Source organism: Crotalus tigris, unplaced genomic scaffold, assembly GCF_016545835.1.
Source record: "Crotalus tigris isolate CLP2741 ecotype Arizona unplaced genomic scaffold, ASM1654583v1 scf7180000023684.367845, whole genome shotgun sequence".
In the NCBI taxonomy this organism is placed as follows: Eukaryota; Metazoa; Chordata; class Lepidosauria; order Squamata; family Viperidae; genus Crotalus; species Crotalus tigris.
Genome location: NW_024100117.1, coordinates 344267 through 362515, shown reverse-complemented (window position 1 = coordinate 362515; position 18249 = coordinate 344267). Strand labels below are relative to the sequence as shown.

General features: G+C 36.3%; 1 protein-coding gene across 1 annotated transcript; it reads left to right on the top strand.

The window, feature by feature from the left end:
* Positions 1-1017: 1017 nt before the first annotated feature.
* Positions 1018-16133, top strand: MMP7 (matrix metallopeptidase 7). The gene is made up of 6 exons (XM_039320702.1): positions 1018-1189; positions 6014-6237; positions 6335-6480; positions 12806-12931; positions 14511-14672; positions 15847-16133. The coding sequence occupies exons 1-6, from the start codon at positions 1076-1078 to the stop codon at positions 15873-15875; spliced, it is 801 nt and encodes a 266-aa protein (XP_039176636.1). The 5' UTR covers positions 1018-1075; the 3' UTR covers positions 15876-16133.
* The last annotated feature ends 2116 nt before the right edge of the window (positions 16134-18249 follow it).

The following is an 18249-nucleotide window of genomic DNA, read 5'->3' as shown; positions in this document are numbered from 1 at the left end:
CACTCCACAAATGGCTACACATCTCTCTATGTAACCTGTTTTGCAAAGTCCCACAGAGGAGAGAACAGCTGAATGCTTGACAGTATTGCACAGGAAGCTGCAGGACTGTTGGCTTGGTCCCATTCTTTCTTCAGTTGAGGTCTTGCAATATTCATCCAAATGATGGAAGGGCTAAAGATCCTCCAGGTACATAAAGTTTCATATGCTACCAGAGAAAGCAACTGAAGTCATATAGTTTTAAAAAGTGGAAATGTAAATATAGCTAAGGACATAGACTTCTAACACTTTTCAACAGTAAATTCTGTTCGACAGAAAATTCAGTTTTCAACAGAAAATTCTGACAATTTTCAACAGTGTTATAGGTCATCCACCATGGCTACTTTTACAAACTATAACTCTTCGCACCCTTAAATCAGAAGCATAATCTGTGAAGGGCTCTTCCACTTTTCATTCCTCTGCATACAAGCTCTCTGCAAGTCTTCATAGAAAATAATACTCGGTTTGATTGTTCACTTTCATTTGCATGCTGTTTAATCCCAAAAACTCTGGGCAGTTAACAATCCCATCCTAAAATTAGATAAGACCCACAAAACCAAAATGTGGAAAAAGAGAATAATTTCAAAAATATATAAAATAAACATATCAAAATGCTAAGTCTTGGTGGCAAGCAAAACAAAAAATAAGATTGGGTAAGTCAAACAATATTAGGTCATTCCCAATTACGTTGGACTGCATTTTGAAAAGTCAACTTCCCTTTAGCCTGTGGTTTAGGGGATTAAAGAAAAAAATTGAAAAGGGGGAGAGAAATAAAGTACCTCTTGCACGTATACATCAGTGGAAATGTCAACAAGGAAGAAACAAAAGCTATCAAGCTGTGTTTCCCGATAATATTTTGAAATTCTGACACTTGAACAAAAATATTTCAGAAAAAAGCAGACAAATGCCATAAAATGAGTCACCTGGGATCTTACAACAGTCATTTGTTCACTCAGACTTATAAAAGCCGGTGTTCTTGGGCTGCAAGACATTGAGGGCTAAAGACTTGCTTCATTAAAGCTAGTTTGGAAGCTCTAGCATGAACCACTTGATGATCTTGAGTGCTTTGATGCTGTGGCCATGCAGCACTGCCGTTCCACTACTCAATCCCCAGTCTTCACTATCCTATACCAAGGACCTGAAATTCATAGAGGTATGTAACCACGCTGGTCGTGATCTCTGATGCCATAGAATTGCTCTGCCACTGAGAAAGGGTTCCATTTTGCGAATATATCATGGGATAAATGCAGTTTATTGAGAGTGCAATGATGCGTGATTCCTTTTACAGGTGCAGTCAATATATGCAAGAACTATGCAAGAAAAAGAAAGCAGTACATTCTATCCTAAACTACATCTGCATGCAGGGATTAGCATGCTGTGCAATGAGCTAAAAAATTATTCTTTCACATCTTGCTTGTGGTTAGGGTTTTTCTTCATAACAATAGAGATACAGAGACTATTAGTTTTTCCCACACTAAATTGTTTTATTGTATAAAATTAAACTATCTTACTCTATCCCAAAGATGCTTTTTCAAGAGGCAACTGGACTTTCTTGTTTTTCTTTCAAGACATTTCGCTTCTCATCCAAGAAGCTTCTTCCTAATACTCTAAGTCTACAACTATTCTATTTCTATTTTTTAATCCATACATTTCTGCTTTGGTATTGTCTTTCTATGTTCCTATTCCAATGTTAGCACTATCTTTTCTTAGCTATTTTTTCTTTAAAACTTTCCTTGAGATTGTAACCAGACTCAGTCAATTTGCATGCGAAAACCCTTTTCTCTTCTTTATAGACTTGTGAATGGGCTTTTCTATTGCCCCCAGCACTCATAGTCCTCTGTTTCTGGAGCTGGTTTGCAAAATAGGACAGTGGTGGCGAACCTACAGTATGTTACACGTGCCAGAGGGGGCACTCAATGTCTTCTCTGTGGGCATGGGCGCTGTCGCCCCAGCCCTGCCTCCCTCCGCAGCCGCCTCTTCACCAGCAGCCACCCCAGAGGAAAGTCACCCCTGAGCAAGGCCCACGCGGAATATTGCAGCCAACGACATAGCAGTGGGCAAAGGGGACAAGACTCCGCCCTGGTGCTCTGTGCACGCAGTTGATGCTGCAGAGCAGAGGCAGAAGGCGTGTACACCGTGGTGCAGCTGGGCCACCTGGATGATCTGCGGTGGGCCGTGGAGTTGGTGGGTGGCCTTTCAAGCGGGGTGGGAGGGTAGGGCATGAGGCGGAGCAGGGGTAGGTCCATTTTTTGAGCAATCGGTCTCTAAAAGGATCACCATCAATGTCACAAAGCAAAATTGACATTGCCAACAAATTTGAAGTGCTTGGGTACGGTTAGGAAGGCACTGACTTTTTTAGGCTGCCCTATCTATGTTTCCTGGTAAAATATATAAGAAAATCCCATTGGATGAAAATTCCACGTAGGGTTAGGGTTAGGTCACCATGAACTCATAGAGCAGAATGGACATTGCCAACAAATTTGGAGTGCTTGGGTATGGTTAGGAGCTATTGACTTTTCTAGACTGCCCTATCCATGTTTCCTGGTAAAATATATGGGAAAATCCCATTGGAGGAAAATTCCACATAGGTTTAGGGTTAGGTCACCATGAATTCATAGAGTAAAATGGATATTGCCAATAAATTCAGAGTGCTTGGGTATGGTTAGGAGGCACTGACTTTTCCAGCATGCCCTATCTATGTTTCCTGGTAAAATACATGGGAAAATCCATTGGAGGAAAATCCCACTTAGAGTTAGGGTTAGGTCACTATGAACTCATAGAGCAGTGGTGGAGAACCTATGGCATGCATGCCAGAGGCGGCAGTCAGAGCCCTCTCTGTGGGTACCCGCGCCATTGTCCCAGTCTCCCCCCACAGCCTCCTCCTCACCAGCAGCCTCCCCAGAGGAGAATCACCCCCAGTTGCAGCCCATGTGGAGCAGTGCAGCCAAGGACATAGCAGCCGGGCAGCTGGGACAAGACTCCGCCCTTGCGCCCCATTGCATGCAGTTGATGCTGTGGGATGTGGGTTAAAGGCGTGGACAGTATGGCGCTGCTGGGCCGCCTGGGTGATGTGCAGCAGGCCATGGAGGTGGTGGGTGGCACTGCGGGCGGGGTGGATGGTGTGGCAGAGGGTGGGGCGGGGTCCAGAGTGAGGGCAAGTCATGTCTCTAAAAGTTTCAGCATCACTGCTATAGGAAGTTTGCTTGCTTATTTTTGCAAACTCTGGTGGAGCTCTTTTCCTCCAGGTCTCTCAGCTCAGATTCTCAGAGGTCTTGCGGCTCCAAAAATTATGGTTTTCTCTAGCTGTCTGAAGAATACAATACTGCTGAAGTGCCTGTTTGACTGAGTTTCCCACATCTCTGCTTGAATGAATGAATGAATGAATGAATGAATGAATGAATGAATGAATGAATGAATGAATGCTCTATTTGGCAAAGTGTGATTAGACACACAAGGAATTTGTCTGTGGTACAAAAGCTCTCAGTGTACATGCAAAGCAACAGAATAATAATTATAATAATAATACCAGTAAGAGAGGGGCATAAAGAAGATAATAATAATAATGCAGCCAAACTACATGGGTCAATACACATAGACATTAGACAGCACTGTGACAATTAGGTGTTCAGCAGAACGATGGCACAAGGGGAAAAACTGTCCCTGTGTCTAATTGTTTTGGCATGCAACATCCTATAGCGCCATCCCAAGGGGAAGAATTGAAACAGTTTGTGTCCAGGATGTGAGAAGTCTGCAGATACCTTCTCAGCCCTCCTTCTGACCCACACAATATTCAGGTCTATGGAAGGCAGGCTGGTTACAATTTTTCTTTCTGCTTCCTTTGTTCTTTCTTTCTTGTTTTTGGTTTCCTTTTTTAATAAAACAAACTCTCCAGTTAAGGAAAGTGTGGAGCTTCTTCCTAGATAGCACCAAACATCAGGATCTCAGGAGGAAAAAAATGCCTGCTCACTCCTCTAAACAATGACGTAGGCATGCAAGGAGGTTGTAACAAAGGGCCATGTTTTTGCTTTGCTCATGTGATACCAAAATAAAAGTTATTGTTTGATTTCTAAATTTCAATTTCTGCCAAGAATCAATTTTATGCAAATGCACTTGCATATTTTATATGCATATGCTCCATCATTTATATGCATATCTTCAATCTTTGTTTCTATTCTGTAGCATTCCCAATTCTGCAGGGACAAATTATGAGGAATTTAAAAAGGGGAGACAAACTAATAACTAAAAATAATTTTCACTTGTCCTAGGGTGCAACTATTTATATTCTAAATTTCTATGATTTATACTTTTCTTATTCATCACTAGATCATAGGATATTTACCCATGTAATAGGGGTGTATTACTATTCATCTTCTCATCTTCCTATTACTTTCTCCTATTGGTATCTTATGATTCATCACTTTGCTGTTTGTATTTTATGATTGTACGTTATGATTTAAGATTATGACTTATTACTTTATTGTTTATATGTAACCGAGAGCTTATGTTCATATGTACACTGTATGTTTACTGCACATTTGTAGTTTGTACGTACACTGAGAGCTTGTGCACTGGTGACAAATTTCTTGTGTGTCCTATCACGCTTGGCCAGTAAAGTATTCTATTCTATTCTATTCTATTCTATTCTATTCTATTCTATTCTATTCTATTCTATTCTATTCTATTCTATTCTACTCTACTCTACTCTACTCTACTCTACTATACTATACTATACTATACTATACTCTATATTCTATTCTATTCTATTATTATTGATCATCATGTCTAAGAAGATTTTACAGATCATAGTTGCAGTTTGCCTGAAATATTCTTTTATTCATATTGTTTGTTCGATTCTGACTGCATAGCTATACAGTTTGCAAAGTACACTGCACTTGAAAGAAAAATCTTTGCTCAAGTGGTCCAGCCTGACCATTGACATGTGTAATCAAGTCAGTCACATCTCTCAATTTAACTGCTCCTAAAGATTGCTGTTGTCAACATAAAGAGTTTTCAGAGCAAAGGCAAAATATAGACAAAACTGCAAATTGATAAGAAACATAAATAAATAAAATAAATTGTGCTCAAGAACTTTTTATTTAACATGCAACCATGCCACATAATTATTCATTCTGACCTCCCCTGAATTAGTTTGTTATTTCCTCAGGAAAACTGTGCACATCCAATTCTGGGTCCAGGAATGAGTTTCAACTCCCAGAAATGACTGTGACTCACAAGTTGTTCCTATAAGAAGAAAAATAATCCTCTATCTCTAGCTTCATTTCAGTTTTATGATGCCAAGGGAAGAGCAGTCCTTCTGTTACTGTACTGCACTGAAATCAATAACTTTTGTCAATCTACTAGGGTTAATCAAAATCTGCTATCTGCTTATTCTATTCTTAATAGTGTCTTCCTCCTCCTCCACTTTTAACTCTAAAATATATGAAGTTATCTTGCTCACCTTTAAAAGCCTAAACAATTTGGAATCCAGGAAAATTTCTTCCAAATGAATCTGCTCAAAATCAAAGCCTAACTTCAAAAACAGATTAGGGAAGCTGCAACATTGAACTATATGTTTTGGCCTGAAAAGACCCAGAAACAATGTCATCACATTTGAACAAGAATGTACCAAGCAAGTTTCTGGCAAGTTTTAGGGTGTGCTGGAGAGGGAAATATAATGAAGTGTATTCATTTGTCAAGCAAACAAACAAGCAAGGAAGATCATAATTGTTCACGGCACTGATTGTCACTTAAGAAAGCCTGGCTCTGCCTACTTCACTGATGCCATAATCTCTGCTCTACTGATTGCAGTCTAAATCTATCAAGAAGAAGAAGAATGTTTAAAAGTGGATTGAAGAATGAATGGATGGTCAAACACACAAAGAGTATGGTCACCAATACACAGGTGTATTTATATAATTATTTGAGATGTTTAGTAATACAATAAATGTTCTAATTCCTCCCATCCTTGGTTATGCAGGGTTACCTTGATCGTTTTTTCCCACAAATTCGTAAAGTAATAAAACTAACCTTAGAAGAACGGATCAAAATAATGCAGAAGTTCTTCCATTTGACTATAACTGGGAAGATAGATACTGAAACCATTAAAGTAATGGAACAGCCCAGGTGTGGAGTTCCAGATGTCTTGGAATATCAGACATTTCCAGGAAGACCAAAATGGAATAAAAATATATTGACATACAGGTAAGTTATATTTCTATTTGATTTCTAAGAGATAGAAGGAAAAAGGAAAAGTCTACTTCCTAATTATATGTACTGTGTTTTCCTCCATTGCTCAAAGGATTAACAACTACACCCCTGATATGCCAAAAGACCAGGTGGACAGAGCCATAGCAAATGCTGTGAAAGTGTGGAGTGATGTGACTCCCCTGCAGTTTAAAAAAACCAATGGACCTGCTGATATTGAAATTCTTTTTGGATATAGAGGTAAGCTTAGCTCAGCTTGTTTATTCTTATATATTAATTTTTATTTATAGTTTATATCTCACATCTGCCAACGCATGGGCATTGACACCCCTTTGCAGTAGGTTAATTCAAGAAACAGATCTAATGTTTGTTATTGTTGAATGTTATTTATTGTAGGAAGGTAGAATAACTGAATCTTGAATGCTGTCGAAGCTTCTCTCTGTCCTATCTTATACTAAACAACATCAAAACAGGATTCTTTAGAGTTTCTTTCTCACCATTGCGTCTATCTCTGGACTATGACTTTTTTCCTTTCACAGTTTGCTCATTCCTTTCCTATTCCCAAGGTCAGCTCTAAATTCCTTTTTACCACTACCATATAGAAGATATCATCTGTCTAGGGAGATTCTAAGTCATCCAGGTTATAATTGTCCCAAAGATGCCTTTTCACACGGCAACTGGACTTTCTTTGTTTTTCTTTGAAGATGTTTCGCTTCTCCTCCAAGAAGCTTCTTCAGCTTCTAAAGAAGAGAGCTGAAGAAACTTTTTGGATGAGAAGTGAAATGTCTTCAAAGAAAGAAGGAAAACAAGAAAGTCCAGTTGCCCCATGAAAAAGCATCTTTGGGACAAAAAATATCATCTGGTTGTTATTCTACTTGCTATGAAACATATTCCCAAACTTTCCCTTATTATTCCTGTGGAAAGCTGCCAGCTCTTTGATTCTGCTCCTTCTCCATAACTAGATCATTGGAACAAGTGATCTCTATCATGCTGATATAAGGGCCATCTGATGATGACTTAGTTGTTACCAGTACAACCAGTGATGAAACTTGTCGACAACTTCTACACAATCAGATCCATTGGGTTGGTTTATCCATGAAAGGGGTGAAATCATTAGAACAGACATTTTAAAAATAGTTTTAAAGCTGAAGATAATTACTTAGGGAAGGTAGAATGAATTGAACTAGATTGTAACCATTATTTATTTATGTATGTATTTATTAATCAGATCTTTGTAGCCACTCATTTCATGAGAAGTTTAACTCATTTCTTCAGCTTCTCATGAACAAACTGTATTTTGAAGGGCAACATACGTTTTAAAATAAATAAATAAAACTAGGGAAAAAAATCTCTTATAAAAGGGATTAAATTGTATACCGCCCAGAGTCGCTCTATGAGAGAGATTGGCAGTTTCTAAATATGATATATAAAATAAATAAAATTGACTTTGGTTAAACTTAACTGTTCAAATAACCTCAAAGTGTAGTTCATTGTTTTAAGAAGAGACTGGATAAAAGATTAACGGTTTAATTACTAAGGAAGAAATTGTTACAGCTATTAAACAATTAAAATTGGGCAAAGCGCCGGGTACGGACGGGTTGACATCTATTTATTATAAAACTTTAGTAGAAGAGATGATTCAACCGTTGTGTGAACTGTTTAATAAGTTATTACAGGGGTTAGAAATCCCTCCATCCTGGCGTAATGCATTTATATCTCTGATTCCAAAAGATAGTCAGGATCTCACTTTGCCTAAAAATTATAGGCCTATATCTCTTTTAAATGTGGATTATAAAATTTTTGCAAAAATCTTAGCTAACAGGCTTATGGGGATCTTGCAGCAGCTTATACACAGGGATCAATCGGGTTTCATAACTGGAAGGTACATGAAGAATAATGTTAGACAAATTATTAACTTACTAGAGTATTTAGAAAAGAATAACCAAGTCCCTGCAGGTCTGATATTTTTGGATGCTGAAAAAGCCTTTGACCAAGTGAATTGGCAGTTTATGTTGTGTTTAATTAAGGAGATGAACTTCGGACAAAATATATTACAAGTATTATCCAACATATATCAAAAACAGACTGCTCAAATTATTGTAAATGGGGGTTTGTCAGAGGCTTTTGTAATAGAAAAGGGAACAAGACAGGGATGCCCGTTATCCCCGTTATTGTTTGTTTTAACATTGGAAATTTTGTTGATTAAAATTCGGGAGTCTCAAGAAATAAAAGGAATAGAAATTAATAAAAAAGAATATAAACTAAGAGCCTTTGCAGATGACTTGGTTGTTACTTTGTCTCAACCTGTTTCCTCGGTGGTGAAATTATTACAATTGATTCAACAATATGGATGTGTTTCTGGTTTTAAAATTAATAATAATAAGACTAAAATATTAGCTAAAAATATGACTAATGGTGATAAACAGGCTTTAGTTAACTTAACAGATTTTGAAATTGTTGATAAGGTAAAATATTTGGGGGTTACACTATCTGTTTCTAATGTAAAATTGTACAAAAATAACTATGAAAAGCTGTGGATGGAGGTACAGAAGGATTTAAAAAATTGGAATAATTTACAGTTATCCCTTTTGGGTAGAATTGCAGTTATTAAAATGAATGTCCTGCCAAAGTTTATTTTTCTATTTCAAATGCTACCTGTTTTAAAGAACGAACGTAACTTAGATGAATGGCAAAAAGGTATTAATAAATTTGTTTGGGCAGGGAAGAAACCAAGGGTGAAACTTAAAATAATGCAAGATTTTCGTGAGAGAGGTGGACTCAAGGTGCCAAATATGAAATTGTATTATGATGCTGTAGTACTGACTTTGATTAGCGACTGGGTGAATTTAACAAATATAGAAATACTTCATTTGGAAGGCTGGGACCTACTTTTTGGATGGCATGCCTATTTAATATTTAATAAAAAAGTGGATTGGGTTTTTAAGTCTCATATTATAAGAATCTCTTTGTTAAGAGTGTGGAGAAAGTATTATAAAAGTGACTTCAAAATACCATTATGGGCTATACCTCGGCATGCCATAGAAGGTATAAGGAAAGGGGTAAATATGGATAAGGTCTCTTACGCACAGTTACTAAGATGGGATGGCCAAGACTGTCAGTTAAAATCTTTGGAAGAATTAACACATGAAAATTTAACTTATTCATGGTTCCAATATAGACAAATAGTGGATAGATGGAAGATGGATGGTAAAATGGGCTGGCTTAGAGAAGATGGAATTTTTTTAAAAGAAGTAAGAGACCAAAGGCCAACCCATATTAAGAGAGTTTATGGGGTTTTAGTGGAATTAGATTCAGAACCTGAATTAGTTAAAGATTGTATGATTAAATGGGCACAGAATATTGGTGAAACGATTTCAATGGATATTTGGGAACTTATTTGGATAAGAAATGTTAAATTCACACAAGCGCAAAATTTAAGAGAGAATTTTTATAAGATGTTTTATAGATGGCACCTTGACCCAAAGAAAATGTCCATTATGTACCCTAATCTACAGCCGAAATGTTGGAGATGTGGATACTTGGATGCTACCTATTATCATATTTGGTGGACCTGTAAACATATAAAAGTTTTTTGGATTAAGATATGGTGGAATATTCAAAGAATTTTTAAAAGGAGGGTAAAATTTACGCCGCAATTATTTTTATTAGGTATTGTTATTGACTGTGATGCTAAAGAGGTTACATTGATGTTAAATTTGATTACAGCCGCTAGGCTATTAATAGGACAATATTGGAAGAAGGAATCTTTGCCTACTTTACAAGAATGGTTTTATAAAGTTTCGTATTTGGCAGAAATGGCAAAGATTTCGGCTTTCTTAAAGGAGCAATCTCAAGAAAAATTTTTTGCGGTATGGGAAAAATGGATAAATTTCATACAATATAATTTGGATATGGAAAAATATTATTTAGCTTTCTCATAATTTGTAATGAATGCTATTTCTTTCTTTCTTTCTTCTTTTTCCTTTTTATATATATATAATTTTTATGTATTATTATTCATATATATTTTTCGTCTATTTTCTTCCTTTTTCTTTCTCTCTCTCTTTTCTTTTTTTCATTTTTTTATTTTTTTTTTTTTTTTTTTTTCTTCTTAGTATATATTACTTATTTTAAAGTTTATGTTATGCATATTATTATTATATATATTATTATTGTGATTTTTAATCATTATTATTAACTATTTTATAAATTGTAAATGTTATTTTTAAAAAATTTGTTAAATAATCCTATATCCAGTTCTGGGAAGTCGGGGGGGGGTGGGGTGGTTGGGGAGGGGGGGGGTGGATTTTTATTTGTAAAACTTTTGAAAAATTTCAATAAAAAAAAAAAAAAAAAGAAGAGACTGGATAGCCATTTGTCCGAAATGGTGTAGGGTTCCTGCCTGAGCAGGGGGTTGGACTCGATGACCTCCAAGATCCCTTCCAACTTTATTATTATTATTGTTATTATTATTATTATATTATTATTATTTAATTAAAACTGGGTCCTGCATACACCAATTAAGCATGTAGAAAAGTTGGAAAGCCAAAGTTTTTTAATATTTCAAAATTCATATGTTTTGCTCCAAATGCAAGATAAAATGGGATCATTTTGAGTAGCATTGCTTTGAACATTTCAAGAGTCTTATTGAAAGTCCAAAGATCGGCTAGTTCCTTTTATAAGATGCACTTGGCTTGGTTTTATTTTATTTTATTTTTCAATTTTTTATGGGTTAGTTCCATCATGGGTTAGTTCCATTATTGGTCAAAATAAGATGATGGAATAAGGATAAAAGTAGATGAGGATGAGGGAAAAGTGGAAGTAGATGCTGGTTTAAAACTGCAAGCCTTAAATCACCTGACTCATACAGATAGAAATGTTTGTATGTGAATAGTGTACTCATGAGAATTATTCAGAAGTATCTGGGCTACTTGCTCAATAAGTGAACTTGCATTTTTTCTAAAAAAAAACACCCTCATTATGGAAATTAAAATTCTTGGGTTGTATTTTGTGAGTGTTGTATACTGAAGTTAAGCAAATGCAAAGGTATGGATTGTGCATTATACAAGTGTTACTGAAATGCTCTTTTTCAGCCTGATCTATTTTATGAAAAGATTTAATGAATTTAAGCATATATACTCTTCATGCTTACGTTACTATTAAACTTTAAAGCTGCATGTTATATATAAGGACAATCTGCATTAGGAACTGAGCAAATTTCAGATCAATAGCCAAGAAAATGTAATTGTGGCTACTCTTTGTGGTATGTGTGTAAAGTGAATCAAACTGTGTATTCCTAGGTTTCCATAACAATTTGTATAGATAATTTGGAAAAAAAAATGCTTCAACTGGCACATCCTTTGATAACTAACAGAAGTTTTAAAATCAAATCAAAACCCAGCAATTAGAGAATTCTTAGTTCTCCACGTTCGCATTCTCATGCTGCAGGAGGGCCCATTAATCAGCCTTGATAGGTGAATCCATGCCAGAAAGACATGGTGATAAAACATCCCATGAAATAGCCCCAAGTGATAGATTGTGCAGTTGTTGCAGCAGCTGTCTTGATTAGGGTGAGCAACCTTTTTTTTCTGCTGATCACATTCCTTCAGATGTCATTATTTAGACTTCTTCTTCTTGTTGTTGTGCCATATCTGTTATCCGACATTGGCGATCATGTTGCCAATCCTGTTTTTGTCAGCAGCCGCATGAAAAAGTGCTGCTGAGTTTTGTCCAAACCAGTCCCTTAGATTTTCTTCTTCTGCCTGGACCTCATTTGCCTTCAATCTTTCCCTGGAGGATTAAATGGCCGTATTTTTCTGGGTGTCGCATCACATGTCCGAAATATTCTAATTTTCGTTTTTTAATTGTTTTGATGATTTTCCTTGGCTTTCCCAGGCGGCTTATCACCTCCTCATTTCTGATCTTGTCAACCCAGTTTATACGTAACAGCCGCCTGTAAATCCACATTTCAAATGCTTCTAGTCTCTTTGGGTGGCCTTCTGTCAGAGACCAACTCTCTACTCCATAGAGCAAGATAGAAAAAATATAGCATCTGACAAGCCTGATTTTCAGTCTTAGGCTTATGTCGTGACTGCAGAAGACCTTTTTCATTTTGAAGAATGCTGTTCGAGCTTTCTCTGTCCTTGTCTTTACTTCAGTGGTCATGTTCTGTCTGGGGAATTCCATGACTTGATGTCCACAAGTCTTAAAGTTGCCAAGGTTGGACACCCCTATTTTAGGCCAATGGCAAATTGTTTGGGTCAGAATTGAAAGAAAGTAGGAACAATCATTCTCTGATTTCTTTGTTTGTTTTTGTCTTTCTGGCAATAGCATCTCAGTCCTAGGGGAAAAGTTATATATCTAATTGCTTTTTAATTTATAACATTTTTTTTTAAAAAAAGTAAAGAACAAAAGCAAAGGTAATAGCGAAGGAGAGTTAACAAGCAGTTCTCACTGGAAATTTGCACAGATTTTTTTTTAATAAAATAGCCATGAATCCTTGGTATTGCTGATGACAGCAATTAATTTCAGTGAATGATTGCCACTTTGATTCTTTTCCGTTTAGAGCATGGTGACAATATTCCTTTTGATGGAAGAGGTGGAGTCCTGGCACATGCTTTTGTTCCTGGAACAGGCCTAGGTGGTGATGCTCACTTTGATGAGGATGAGACCTGGTCAGAAATTAACAAAGGTTTGCTATAAAAATATGTGTACCTGATTTCTGCTATGCGATCTATATACCTGCCTCACTTTCACTGGCTACATCAAGTGTTGCATGGGAATTTAAAAAAACAATATATCCCAAATTACAGTAGTCTTCACTTAATTGGAACTGAAAACTCTTTCGCTAAGTGACATGGTTGTTAGCATGCCAACTTACAAGTTGCTGTCATTAAGCAAGTCCTGCAGAGTTCTGATGTAACACTGCAGCATCCTGCAGTCATGTGATCACCATTTATGAATTCCTGCTGGCTTTCCCATTGTCTTTGCTTGTCAAAAGCCAGTAGTGAGGATCACAAGTAGGATTTATGTATCTGCAAGAAGTGGCAATGTTCTAATTGCAAGCCAGTTGCCAAGTTCCTGAATTGCAATGGTAAGGATACTACAATGACTGCAATTCAAAGGAAGCACCGTAAGACTCCTGCATTCAGCACCATAACTTCAAATGGTCATCGAAGGAGTGGTCATTCAACAAGGACAGCCTGTATTGCATTGTTTTATAAATGATCGATTCATGGGGTTCAGTGCTGTCAAATGTTAAAGCAACCAGTTGCTTAAAAAGATAAAATCTATTCCTTTCATATAAGGAAACTCATGGTTTAAATGGAATGTGATTGATCATTTTCACAATGGAAGGCCTCTAGCTTTATAATTTTAATACATTTTGTTGCATATGTACTACATGGACATTTAGCTATGACTATAAATGTACTTTTATTTACAGGTAGTTTTATAACTTACAATAGTTTGTTTAGTGACTGTTCGAAGTTACAATGGCACTAAAAAAAGTGACTTTATGACCAATTTTCAGTTACAACTATTGTAGCATCCCCTTGGTCACATGATCAAAATTCAGACACTTGGCAACTGGTTCACATTTGTAGCAGTTGCAGTGTCCCTTTTGCAATGGGGAAACCAGGTTCACTTAACAACTATGATACTAACTTAACAACTGCAATGGTTTACTTAATAAAAGTGGCAATAAAAGTCAGAAAATGGGTCAAAATTTATTAACAAATGTCTCACTTAGCAATTTTGGGCTCAGTTGTGATTGTAAGTTGTCAGAGCGTGCACAGTCTTATTGCATGAGATAACCCAGGAGTAAACACAGTAAACAGTGGTCTATAGTAAATGGTGGTTTATCTTACATTATCTATAATATCATACACCAGGAACAATGTACATACACATGCTAATACAGCAGGATCCAACAAACCACAGTTACAGCAGGAAACGGAAGAGAGAGAACACATCAGCGGAGCCTTCCCTTTTATACAGAGGCTCTTAAAGAAACACAGACCCTGCTGGCTCTTAAAGAGACACAAACCCTGCTGAGTCATTCCCATCATTACATCTTACATTACATAAGCTGGTTAGCTGTTAAATCATTACTTTGACATAAGTCAACGATTACCTGTATTCTTCCATATTCTTTAAAGCACAACTCTTGCAACTTCATGCAGCTTTCTTGACATACGGAATATGACTGTATATGCATATATCTGAATGACTAATACTTATAATTCACCTACTTATTTTCTGTGTTTTAGAAATAAATCTTTTCCTTGTTGCTGCCCATGAATTTGGGCATTCCCTGGGACTAGCTCACACTAATGTCCGTGGAGCCTTGATGTACCCTACCTATTCCTATGTGAATCCAAACACCTTTCGTCTTCCAGATGATGATCGGCGAGGAATTCAGAGTTTATATGGTAACTTCACTGAAAAAAATATTTTCCCTACTTTGAAATATGCTACAGAGGTACACAGCTAATGTGACTCTTTTGCTTAAAAATTCAGTGTCTGGCAAAAAACCACAAAATTGAAAATCAAAAATGGTTTTTATCCACAATCTACAAAACCAATAGTATATTTCAGAATCGGAATAACGGTTAGATTTAGCTCCTTCTTTAAAGATATTTCCATCAATTCAGCAATTAACCATGTCAGGAAAATTTATGGAAAATGTTGCTTGACAGGAAGAAAATCTTTAGGAGTTATCATTTTAACCATCATAGTACTAAATTGGATAATTTAGTGGTGCTAGAATAGCATCAACCATCCTGATACAATTGAAATATCATTGTACCTGGAAATACCAGACTGAACTCTGGATTTCCTGAAAAGATATTGGCCAGTGGCTTTGGATTTTATTTCATTTTAAAACTATGTAGTCCACGAAGTGCGATTTATCTCTAACACTTGTAGGTTCTCGATTGCTAGAGTTTTTTAAGTTTTTTTATTTAATAGGCAACAATATGTTAAATGGAGATATAGTCTACTTTTAAAAAAAAATATAATGTCTATTGTAACAAATTATCTCCACTGCCAGGCAACCTGTTAAACCTGATATTTTATCAACGATAGAAGGAGAAGGGATGAAATACAAATAAGGAAGAACATATATGTTTTTCAATAAAACCCTAATTTGAAAAAGTCTGACAAGGGCCTGATTGAACAACTAGCCAAGAAAAATAGACAACTGAATTAGCAGCATAGCCTGTTCACACACCTACTTTTTTCAAAACCAGCAATGATTCAATTGTTGTATATTTCGGAGGAAAATATTTCGAGCTGCTTCTATACCTGCTTGACTATGAAAGTGAAGCTCTCCTTGTAGGAAAAAAAAAATGTGTAGAAAATTGTGCCATGGCTGCTATAGGATTCTGATCCTTGCCCACAGTCATATAGCTGAAGCTTGGATGGCTTTCTGCAAGAGGGTGACATGACTGAGGCAACATCAGTCTATGTAGGATTTATTCAGAGTGTTCTTGTGTTGGGGGAAGCCAATTTCTGTAACACCTTCATCCCTGTTAAGTTCCATTTCTGAGGTAATCTGTTTGAGTGTGTTCTTACTTTCTTTTTGTTCCTATTTCATTCATCCAGGAAGGAGGAGGGCTCTTCGGAAAAAATAGAACAGCTGTATTTTGCATTGAAACCCATTTAGTTCTCCTTCAGTGAAGATCTGAGATTGAACAACTGTCTGACTGTCTGAGATTCTCTACTGATTCCTGCACTGAGCAGGGGGATTAACTGGATGACCTTGAGGATACTTTCCAACTCTGTGATTCCATGATTTTACCTGTACAAATTCAGAAGGATTTGTGAAATTTTGAAGCAAGAATTGTAAATATTATGAACTATAATAATAAAGACTGAATGAATGATTCTAATCATGTTTTCAAAGGAACTTACTTTTCCATGTGTGTTTTAAAAGCATATATTTTTAAACAAATAAATACATTCAGAAGGGTTGCTGAGCAAGAGAAAGTTCTCTCTGAGTTATAGAATTTCTTCAAGTTTATTTAAGTATCAGTTTTCTGTTAATTAAATTGAATATTTTCAATTTTTTTGTCATTCCCAAACCTTGGGAATAGGCCTATACATACGGTAAGCCTATGGCTGCAGTTTATAGCTGATCTGGGTGTCAAAAATCTTGATCTGGCCTTAGATTTATTTTATTTTATTTTAATTTTGCCATAGAAAAGTGGTGGAGAGACAACTTGTCACCAGGTTTTAATAGCAATGCCTTTAGTAAATGTTTCTCTCTTTATTTCTTCTAACATTTAGCACCAAGTATTGAAAAGGATTAGTATTAGACTGATACAAATAAAAACTGTGTCAACTTTGCAATTCTTTTTTGGGACTTGCTGTAATACTTTTGTTTACAAAAGAATTACCAATTTCCCTGCTTCCTGATGATGAGATGATTATTCAGTTTCAGTACTTTTATTGTTTTATATCCTGACATCCTATGCTGAAACCCATGATGAACATATACTTTAATAAATAAGTAAATATTAAATTAAAAGAACAACAATAACAGAAAAAGAATGCGTAAAAGGAACAGTGGAAACAGTAAACGTTTTTGCCAGGCCAGGATTGGGGACAGATTTTCTTTATCCAACTTTAACAAATTGAAATCAGTTCTTATTCCATTTCTGAGCCTCTATAAAATTCAATTCTGAGCCTCTTTTGCTGGACCTTTGCATGCTGTGAACAGTAATATCTTGACAACACACACCCAAAGACGTGTTATGCTAATCTGTGACCTTAATAAAAATTAATTGAGACACAAGGACATTTGGTTGCTTACTTCCTTTGCAGCTTTATTACTTTAATAAATAACTCAAGGCAGTGAATACACACAGTGCTTTCTTCTCCTACTTTCCCCTTAGCAACAACCTTGTGAGGTGGGTTGAGCTGGAGAGAATGACTGGTCCAAAGTCACTCAGCTGGCTTTCATGCCTAAGGTGGGACTAAAATTCACAGTCTCCTTTCCAAAAGTGCTTTTTCATGAGGCAACTGGACTTTCTTTTTTCTCTCCGAAGACATTTCACTTCTCGCCCAAGGAGCTTCTTCAGCTCTGACTGGATGATGGGGGAATGGAAAGATTTATACTCCTTGCAGACAGCTGGTCATTTGCATTCTTTTAGAGAGTTGCTGAGGCCACCTGGAAACTTATCTGTGTCTTCAGGGCCATCTGAGTAGTCAAATGGGTTTGGAGCCTTCTTGGAACTGCTGAAATGACTGTGTTGTAGACTGAAGATAAATAATATTGGACTGTTCAGTTTTGACATAGATGACCTCTTTGACCCCTCTTTCAAACCAGCAGTCCTCTCTGTCCAAAATGTGTGAGGGAGGGGGAGATAGAGAGACAGAGAGAAAATAAATCAAAACATAAGCAAAGCCCTTGTTTTTCAAAGGACTGATAAAAGTTGTCTCTTGGATGCTCTTCTAAAGGCAAAAGAGCCCCCAAGTGTTGAATTCCACAACCTGGAAGGAATACACTATGCAAAAGAAACCCCTTCCCACCTGCCTAATTATTAATAAGCCTCTGATGAGAAAACATCAAATATCAAAGCAAGTTAATTATTGAACCAAAGCTTTCACAATTTTAACATAAATTGATAGCATAAAAAAGGACTAGAACTGAATGTTTCTTTTTTTGGCTCTGTTCTTATTGTTCTTTTTTTATTAATAGATTTAGACCCCATTCCTTGATATTTTTTCCTTTTCCTTTTTTTCTTTTTTGAACTCTTTTGAAGTGCAGCATTTCAGATTCTATCTCCAGAAATAGGAATTTAACCAGAACATGAATGCAATACATCCATCTGCAACATTTTGTAGCTGTAAGAAGGAAATCCAGTCTCACCTCTCCACCATCCAATCTTCAGCTGTTCAAACTGCTCCTTCTCATCCAATCTTGGAGCCAAATTTGGAGCAAAAAAATAGAAATTACACTTAAACCGATTTAAAACTAAGGCTGAAATTAACAAAATTATTCTA